At 41.9% G+C, this 10,359-nt stretch overlaps 1 protein-coding gene across 8 annotated transcripts in view; it reads right to left on the bottom strand.

Moving 5' to 3' along the window:
• PLEKHA8 (pleckstrin homology domain containing A8) overlaps positions 1-10,359 on the bottom strand; it is a 94,691-nt gene that overhangs the window by 37,953 nt on the left and 46,379 nt on the right. For 6 of the 8 annotated variants that reach the window (XR_007146351.1, XR_007146353.1, XM_047830407.1 and 3 more), the window contains exon 13: positions 4,230-4,291. Coding sequence is in view for 5 of the 8 variants with exons in the window: in XM_047830407.1 (XP_047686363.1) it covers positions 4,230-4,291 (62 nt within the window). In the remaining 3 variants the exon portion in view is untranslated. Of the gene's footprint in view, positions 1-489; positions 1,879-4,229; positions 4,292-10,359 lie in introns of those variants that run through there. The other 2 variants (XR_007146352.1, XM_047830423.1) reach the window with 1 other exon arrangement.

Raw genomic sequence — 10,359 nt, 5'->3', positions numbered from 1 at the left:
GAAGGCAATTATCTCAACGTAATGTGAGAAAATCTCCTGGAGCTGAAGGACAGGAGCCTTCACATTTAAAGACCTACCCAGCACTCAGCATAATGAATGAAAAAGACAAAAGGAGAAGGTCATGCAATTTTAGAATGTGAGGATAAAGATCCTGGAAGCACCCTGAGGGATGAGGAACAGTCTATGTAAATGGAACAGGAACTCATTAGACTCTACAGTAGTAACAGTGGAAGCTGGAGGACAACAGAGGAAGCCTTCAAAATTCTGAGAGAAAATTACTATTAACCTAGAATTCTATACAAGCCAGAGCATCACTCTAGTAAAAAAGGGCAGAATAGGGGCGCCTGGGTGGCTCAGTCGGTTAAGCATCCGACTTTGGCCCAGGTCACGATCTCATGGTTCGTGAGTTTGAGCCCCACGTCATGTCGGGCTCGTGCTGACAGCTCAGAGCCTGGAGCCTGCTTCTGCTTCTGTGTCTCCTTCTCTCTCTGCCCTTCCCCCACTCATGCACACACTCACCCTCTCTCTCAAAAATATTAAAATGTTAAAAAAAATATACATATAAAAAAAAGAAGGGCAGAATAAAGACATTTTCAGGCAGGCAGGAATTCAGATGTTTAGCTCCCTTGTACCATTTTTCAGAAGCCACTAGGGGACGACACTAAAACAAGGGATTAGATCAAGAAATAGGAGGTAACAGAACTTAGGAAGCTAGGGTGAGATGGGGATTCTGTACAGAAAAACTTGTAAGGAAGAGTCCTAGGGCACACAGCAGTTCAACAGGCCTGAACAACGAATTAAGATTGGCACAGAGTTTAGAAAGTTCTGGAAGGGAAGTCTCACGGAAAAAACCTCAAGACATATAGTAAGATAGTATGATATATCTGTGGGTTCAGAATGGTGGTGATTTGAGAGATTTGATGATGCAAGGAAAATATAAAAACAAAATTAAAAAAACCCATACAATTTTGGCTCATCTTTATCATGTTAACTTGTAATATAATTATATTGGCAAGGTGGAGGGAGGGGAAGTGAGGTAGTGATAGCAAGGTCTAAAGACAGCTAAATCCTAATCTATAACAGAAAGTCAACATTAATGGCTAAAACTGATAAGGCCAAAAAGAACAGTAAACATTTTTAGGATTACAGAGGTACTGGAAGAGACAGTCACAGTAGTTGAAGGTGGCAGCCTCTTTGGAGTAAGTCTGGGAAGGAGGGGACAGAAGGCAGGGGCCGCTATTTTTTGTTATAACTTTTGGACTTTTGATTAAAAAAAAAAAAATTAAGCCCTATGCATGTGTATTTAGGTACAATAAAATTTTTGAAATGTTTCTCCAGAGTGGGGCCCCAGACTATGTATCTCTCCAAAGGTTCCTACAGGACTATGATGCAGTCAAGTCGACTTAGGAACCAGTGATAGAACTCAACTGAAGAGGAAACCAAAAAGGTCAAATGAACAATGATTAAAAATCACGCTGGAGGCAGAGCCTGGACTGGGCTTCAGTGCCATAAATTACAACAGCGGGAAGATAAAAGTTCACTGTTTGGCTGGTAAATGAATCAAATTCCCGGAGTGTAGAAGCTGTTTCACTGAGGAACTAAGACAGTTAAATGAATTTGCCTCTGCTAATTACTTAGCACCTTCAGAAACAATACACTTTCTAAAGCAGGGGTGACTTGGAGAGTAAAAGTAAGAGGCTCCAAGGGCTGAGTTAGCTCTTCTGTTGACGAGGCTGTTGCCAAATGCTCAACATAATCTATTTTCTTAAAAACCAGCAACTTTAAAAATTATTGGCAATACTATCAAGAACCTTCAAAATGTTCTTCCTCTATAATTTCGGGTGTATTACTTCACCTCTGTGTCTCAGGCTTCTTTGTCTATAACAGGGAAAGTAAGAGAACATACTTAGGAATTAGGAGATTAACAATTTTATGTATGTAAAGCACTTAAGACAACATCTGGTACACAGTAAGTGCTCAAAATTCTAAGTTCTAATAGTTCTTGGCATTAGACATAACAATTCCACTTCTAGGAACCTATTTTTTAGGAGATAAAAGTTTTACTCAAAAATGCACATAAACAAGTGCTGTTGACAACAGCCTCAGAAGCAGCTTAAATGTCTAACACAGAGGATAGGGCAAATAAATCATATTATCTCCATACTAGGGAAGTATTTTGCAGTCATTAAAAATGATTTTCAAAAACTCTTATGGCATTTAAAAATGGCCATGATTGACTCTGTTAAGTGGGGGGGGGAGGGGGGAGGATAATACAAAATCACATAAGCTAAACATAAAAAAATTTACATGCATATACAGAGTATGAAAAATAATTTTACACATATAACAAACACGTACATATAAAAATATAAATCCCTACAAGTAGATATATATTTAGATAAACATATAAAATTAAATAGAATAATCTTAAAAGAATATATAAATATACATACAAATAAAAGGTAAGAAGGTAAAACACGAAAATGTTAAAAATGGTTATTTTGTATGGAGTGGTGAGAAGATGGACAATTTATTTTTTTTCCCTTTCTATTCTGCCATGATTTCTACTTTTTTTTTTTTTTAATGAGTCTAAAGTCCTATATGCTGGGGAAAATGCTATAAATTAAAAATTGTTTTTAAAGAGCCTTGCTCATGTTAAATTTTCTGCTACGTTTGCATTTCTGTTGGCAACGTCTCTTGGATCATTAATATTTCAGGATTAAACTCTGACTCCTATACCGTAACAACAACTACAACACACAGCTGTTTCTTGTAAATAGGGCAACTCAGCGTTCCTGTGCTTTGTCATCTAACCAGGGGAACGTGGGTTTCCGTCCCCCGCAAGCAGTCAGTGTTTACTCTGGGATCAATGAATGTAGCTGCATCCACTGCTCAGCGGCAGCCTGTCGGACGCGGTCTTCCCTGCAGACGGTGGTGACGTGGCCTCGGAGACAGCGGAGGGGGTTTAGACCTGGGCTCTGCCATGGCTGCACTTTGGGACTCTGGGACTCGAACGGACAGTTCTGAACTTGTAGAACGGTGAGAGTAAATCCTGAGATTACTTAAGATAATGAACGTGGAAGTACCTAGCACTGTCCGTGGTTCACAAAGGTATCCGACGGCCAGACGGCAGCTATTACTGTGATTACAAAACATATACTGAAGGTGAGCGTGAGCACTCTGTAGCTGCAGCCAGCCTAGCTCCTACGGGGGTGAGTGGTGGGGTACGGGCCTAGCCACCTCCAGGCCTTCCAAAACCAGTTCAGTCCATTTTATTTCTTCCACTGTGTTCTTCCCGCTTTCTTTACCTGCCCCCTGATAAGTCATGACCTAAAGAGTTCTCACCTCAGGCAAATAATGTCTCCTATCCTTTAATTACTAAGACACGTGCAAGGCTGTTTTTGTCCCACGACCTTCTGCAGAACACTCGCAGCTAACGTGTCTGCTCGTGAACCACCACACGGCACTCTGCCTTTTCACAGCTGTCCCTGACTAAGGCTGACCTCTCCTCAGATGGCAGAATCACAGAGTATTACTGAGGACATAAAGGGGCCATCTATCTACTCCTGCTATTTTACAAAAGCAGGCTAAGTGATTTGTCCAGGGGACTACGATTTCCAGGTGTGTGTTCTTAGGTCAACATGCTGGCAAGGAAGGAGTGGCGGAGTAACAGGAGCCCAAACACACAAGGACAAACGTCTCCAACAATGAAAATAATGGTCTGAGAAGCCCTAGCTGCTGGCACACCCAATTAGACAATTAGTCAAAGACGAAATCCAACTAAATGCAAGAAAAATCCATTAAAATCTTAGAATTAACAGGATGGAATACAATGGGCAGCAGAGGGAGCTATGAGCTTGAAGGCCCCACTCATCTCCCATCATTGGTGAGTATTTGGCAGCTTCCTGCCTATCCCTGCACGGATACCCTTTACTCCCTTATCAGAAAGGCAACCACTTCTGTGGCAAATTCCCACAATGTCATTGGAGGTGGACAGGGGAAAGCATGTTAACAGTCTTCTTTATTCCAGACGCTTTTTTTTTCCCAACATTTACACACAAAAAAAGATCTACATAGACTTAAATAGGCAACATTATGTTCCTATTCTTGAGAACAAAGCAAATAGAAATGCTATGCGCGCATGCACACACACACACACACACACACACACACACACACACACACCACCCTGCTGTGACCATCAGAACATAGAAGGCAGGATCACTTACCGCAAAAACCCCTCGAACTACCCAGCCGTGGTGCTGCCGTAACGTTTTACCATATGCGTTATCTTGAAAAGAAGAAAAACGCCATGAACCACAATTTCACCAGAATTTGATGTGCTGTTTATATCACGTCCTTTCTAATGTACACGGTAGCATGATACTGTTAGTATTACAAGCTGATGAAAAAAGTCTAATTACAAGATTGTGTATCCCAAGAGTCTTGAGTAGGAAAAAAGCCTTACACAATTTTTTTTTTCCCCTAAGAAACACAGATAGTTCCACTCTTCCCTTGGGCAAATGTATCTGAACTTCTTTTTATTTTCATGGTGGGAAAAGTCCCATACATATCAGGAAATAAACGTGCAGAGAGGATACTGGAAAAGCTACACTAAATACAAATAGAAATACACTATAAGAATATAAAAATGCAGGGGCACCTGGGTGGCTCCGTCAGTTAAGTGTCCGACTTCGGGTCAGGTCGTGATCTCACGGTTCGCGGGTTTGAGCCCCGTGTCAGGCTCTGTGCTGACAGCTCAGGGCCTGGAGCCTGCCTGGGATTCTGTGTCTCCCTCTCTCTCTGCTCTCCCCTCCCTGCCCTGCTCATGTTCTGTCTCTGTCTCTCAAATATAAATAATAAATGTTTAAAAAAAAAAAAAAGAATATAAAAATGCAGTTCTCTGAATGTTGTGTGACCCTGAGCCAGTCCCTTAGCTGTCCTCTCTGTTTCCCTCTTTGTAACCTCTGAGTTTCTTTTCAATTCTAACATTCTATTCTGGGATGTCAAATGTTTGTTCTAGATGTCCCTATGACCCTGGATATGCAGTATCAAACCTAGAAACCTTTAAAGCTACTGTGGAAAGAATGGCTTGAAGTTACTAAGCTAGTTATAAAGTACTTGGTGAGACCTATTAGTAAAAGTCATTCACATTTAAGACTTTAAAGATAGAAACCTATGAATTTTGTCCCAATGTGTTTGAAAATGGGGTTTAAAAACTTGCATATAATAATTTTAATTACAAAAAAAATCTGAAGAACAAAATGACTGCATGTTGTTCAAGGATGTGTTCCTGAAGGCTTTGAATAATATACGCAAAATTCAGAACAGATCCTTCCACAGGAGTAAGTGCATTCTCGGGAGGCACAGGTCTAACGTCACCACAGTGCGCTTACATTAACGCTCCGTTTCATTTCTGAGCAGCGTCTCCAGTGCTCACAGTACTTACACATTCCTAAATGACAGCACAGGGGGTCACGGGGGTTGTCTGACCTTATTCAGCATGTTTTATCATATCTAAGCTTTATCCCACACTTACTTATTTCCATGAGCTAGTTTCCGGACTGATACAAGTACTACCACCATTTAATCAATGTTTAGGTGACATTACAATAGGATGTAAAAATGTTTCAAATTATAGTAAGAGCAGATGTTAAAATAATGCAAAAACAGACACCAAGGCCACAACCACCATTTCATGTGGTCAACAGCAGTGTGGTTCACAGAATCCTGCCAAAGGGTATCAGGTATCTGCATTTTACTGGCCAAAACAGTGCTGCCATGTGGCTGTAGCTTAAATGCATCTTACAATTTGCTCAAGCCCTCTAGCTTTGACATTATGTAATTCGTGTCAACTTTTATTTTTAAAACTTGCATGAGCCTTTCTTAATACCTGTAGCATATATTACTATCAATTTTATATAATTCAAGTTTGCATAAAGTACAATTTATATTTGACATAAAAGACTGTACATTTGAAATCTGATAGATTTCTCTGGTTATCTGAAGTTTTAGGAACAGGTGGAATTGCCAGCACCCCAGCTGGTAAAGCTAAAGCAGAAATGATAAAGAATTACTAAATTCGAGTATGAAGAAGACTCTTGTGAGCAGTCTACAGGAGAACGGAAGATTAATTTTGGTTTTTTTTCGGGGAACAGTCTGAATAGACTTAGGGCATGCTCACAGATACAAGTCTTCAATCTCAGCCACTCTTAAAATCTGATTCCCTAAGGGGACAGATGGTATCAGGGACATTGCAGATGGTCTATGAGGCTTTAGTGAAGGAAGGGTTGCTGGCCTACTAAATGTACAGTGCAGATGGGCAGAAAATACCAGGCACAGCCTCTGAGGTACATCAGGAAGAGAACCAACTTTCCAGCCATCCTTTCCAAGGAGCCATTCAGGCTGGCCAGTCAGCGGACAGGTCCGCAGGTGCTCCATCCTGAGGTGAGTCACAGGGGTAGGATACTGGGAACACTTCAGTTCTTGTGATCTTAATCCAGGTGAAGAATTAAATGCCATTATGAATAAACAGACGGAATTCAACGATGTTCAACTCTGCCAGTGGATGTCCACGATGGGATGAGTGTCTACCAATGCCTACTGGGCAAGGCAGGGGAAATCCTTAGGTGATTTAAAATCAGTCAGTCCATGGCCCTCAGGAAGTTATCGGACTTATGAGAGCCAGCCATTCGACAGAGTGTTATTATGTAAACTGCCAACTGCTATAGTAAAGATCTGTGTTCAGTTCTTTCTGTAGGAACACAGAGAAGAGAGAGAAACGAACCCAGCCTGTGGGCATGTAGACAAGGAATTCTCCAAAGGAGTCCCAAAAGCTGTCGAGGGCAGAGAGAAGGGTGGCGGCTGGGGCTGCAGGGAGCACCAAGGAACTGTGAGGGACAGTGGCATACTGTGCACAGGGGAGCAGTTCGCTGGGGCTGAAGATCACTGGGGCCGAAGGGTGAGGGTCTTTACATGCCGTGCCAAGGATTCTGGATTTCCCACTGGAGGCACAGTGGCGCTTCTAAAAAAATATAACACCTAACTGCTTGTTTCTAATTTCACAAGTAATTCATGCTCATTGTTGAAAAGAAGGAAAACACCCAAAGGAGGGAACTAAAGAAACCTATAATCATGCCTCCCAGAGATAACCAGGTGGGCATTCCGGGGGGTTCACTCTCTTAGTCTTTTTTCCTATACAGACTGTGTTATTTTCTCCTAACAGTCGTGACCATTCTGATTTGGAATTGTGGTCAGGGAAGTAACAAGGTGAGATTTACACTTCGTTATGCTAGGCCGGAAACACAGCCATCTTGGTCCTCAGTCTTGGGCTCCAAAGCATTCCTGGCTGGACAAACTGCCTGTTTACAAAGGCTTGGGATCCAGTGAGTGCTACGCCAACCTCACGGGCTTACACCTTTCCTACGCTTTGCTACTTGAGTCAACCATTTAAAAAAGCCCAGAAACTCGACTTCGTGCCACCTTCCTTAGGACAGCAGGAAAGCACAGGTGCCACGAGTCCCAATAACGTGGGCGGTCTGGGCTCAGGACGGGGGAGTGTTCGTGCACAGCAGCATGATCTGTGTCCTCCCGCCCAGCCCTTCTGGAGGCAGTTGCCTCGCTGTGCCCACACCTTGCCAGAGAAGAACTCTGCCGCTGGGTAAAATGTGGGCCGGCTAGTCTAACAGGAGAAGAAGGAACCAGAGAATCTGGGCTGGGTCCCTTCCCAGGTCCGGGAAGAACACTATTGCAATTTAAAACGAACAAATGAGGGGCGCCTGGGTGGCGCAGTCGGTTAAGCGTCCGACTTCAGCCAGGTCACGATCTCGCGGTCCGTGAGTTTGAGCCCCGCGTCAGGCTCTGGGCTGATGGCTCGGAGCCTGGAGCCTGGAGCCTGTTTCCGATTCTGTGTCTCCCTCTCTCTCTGCCCCTCCCCCATTCATGCTCTGTCTCTCTCTGTCCCAAAAATAAATAAATGTTGAAAAAAAAAAATTAAAAAAAAAAAAACCCAACAAATGAAAGAAAATTCGTTAAAAAAAAAAAAAAAAGTCTTGCCAAAGTCCTTAGCTGACTTCTAGGGCTGCAAATATCCCTGCCACGTGAGGCTACATTAAAATAAAATGAAGTCTAAGCCTGACCTATTTTGGTTACCTAGAGAAGATTAGATAATGAAACACATTAATCTTCACTGTAATATCCATTCATTATCATAATGCATGTTCTATAACCTGGAAGTATTTTTGGCCTCTGAGAGACATAAATGATCCCCTTCTCCCAGATCTTTGAGATGTGTCAGTTCCTCAGAGACTGAGTCAAAATTTCTGAGTAGGAAGCCATGACAATCACCTTGCCCAATTCTTTTCCTTTTACAAAAGAAGAAACAGAAGACCCGGAGAGATGGTGATTTGCCCAAGATCACAAAGCTAAAAGCAATGAGAACTGGGGCATTCTTCTTGTCACATTAAACCATTCTGCTAAAAAACTAATGTGTACTCTTTGTGAAACAAAATAATGAAAATAAAAAATGTCCTTTTTCCAGCAAGAATCAGAACCTTATTCTGGAAATAAAATAAATCCGATTTCTTTACTGGTAACTCAGAAATTTGCCGAGGCATTTACTTATTTTTATTTTTCTAAAAGATTTTATTTTTGGGGTGCCTGGTGGCTCAGTCGGTTAAGAGTTCAACCTCGACTCAGGTAAGGTTGTGAGTTCAAGCCCTGTATCGGGCTCTGTGCTGACAGCTCAGAGCCTGGAGCCTGCTTCGGATTCTGTGTCTCCCTCTCATTCTCTGCCCCTCCCCTGCTTGTGCTCTCTCTCTCAAAGTAAATATTTTTAAAAATAATAAAAGATTTTATTTTTAAGTAATCTCTACACCCAGTGTGGGGTTCAAACCTAGAACTCTGAGATCAAGAGTCGCATGCTCCACTGACTGAGCCAGCCAGGTGCTCCAGAAATTTGCTGAGGTATTTAGTGATTGATTTTGCCTAAACCTGTTATAGCATGCGAGAGAGAACAACTTTTCCCTTACTGTTGGTACATGCTGTTCTGTCCAGGAACTGAGTATGACAGTTTCTCTACTGTCAATCTGTAACTGGTTAAGAATTTGTCAAGTTACTTTGGGTTGTAAAGAAGACAAAGGAGAAATGCAAATCTAAGTTTTAAGAGAGATCGCAAAAAGTATATAAGCAAAGCCGGGAAAGGTGGAATCAATCATTCACTGAGTTTAAGAGATGACAATCGGGGCGCCTGGGTGGCGCAGTCGGTTAAGTGTCCGACTTCAGCCAGGTCAAGATCTCGCGGTCCGTGAGTTCGAGCCCCGCGTCAGGCTCTGGGCTGATGGCTCAGAGCCTGGAGCCTGTTTCTGATTCTGTGTCTCCCTCTCTCTCTGCCCCTCCCCTGTTCATGCTCTGTCTCTCTCTGTCCCCAAAATAAATAAACGTTGAAAAAAAAATTTTTTTTTAAATAAAAAGAGATGACAATCATCTTAGCTCTGCAAATGGACCATGCTAGCCAGTGCTTGGCAAGAATCAGGAACCAAGAGAGGTTGGAAAGTGAATAAATCTGAAAAATAATACTGAATGAATTTGTATACAATGTACAGTATATGAGTTTAACACTTGCAGTACAATCCTCAATACTATTTATAGACACATAAATGTACAGAAAAATTATAAAAACGCATATGACCATAAATAGCAAATTCAGGGTGAAGATCTTCTCTGGAGAATATAAGGACTAGTGGGGTCAAGGGATACATGGGTACACTATAGAACTATTTTATATATTTGGTCAAATGGTAGATATCTGCGAAATGTCTGAAATATTTATGATAAAACAAAAAATAACAAAAAACTGAGCTACTAGGAGAGTACTGAATTCTTTATAGTGACCAAGCCTCAGACAAAATGAATGTATGAAGGAAAGTCAAATAATAACCAATGGACAGAAGTGAAGCAAGTCCCCAGAGTTACCCCTTGTTAACTCTAGGCATTATGAAGACAAAAACATGCATTGTAAGCCAAGCCTGCCATTCAAGAAAGGCACAGGCTGTGAGTAGTTTGGGAGAGGGCAGGATTTGATTCCTATTTCACGGTATTTTCAGAATAACTAGTCAAGTTATGATTTGGTGCTAAATATCAGATCATGAGTTCCGACTTTAGCTCTCTCACACAGCTCTTCTTGCCTGTAAAAGCCTTTCATATTAAACACACAACTGAGCACCCTACTAAAGTTTTTATTCTGGGTCAATGTCTACCTGACATTGATGGAATCATCCCGGGGTGAGGGATGTGGCAATATGCTATCCCGTTTAGGGGACAGTGCAGAGCATATAACATAGTATAATGGTACAGGAATGC

Source organism: Prionailurus viverrinus, chromosome A2 (assembly GCF_022837055.1).
Source record: "Prionailurus viverrinus isolate Anna chromosome A2, UM_Priviv_1.0, whole genome shotgun sequence".
Classification (NCBI taxonomy): Eukaryota; Metazoa; Chordata; class Mammalia; order Carnivora; family Felidae; genus Prionailurus; species Prionailurus viverrinus.
This window is presented reverse-complemented; position numbering and strand designations above follow the sequence as displayed.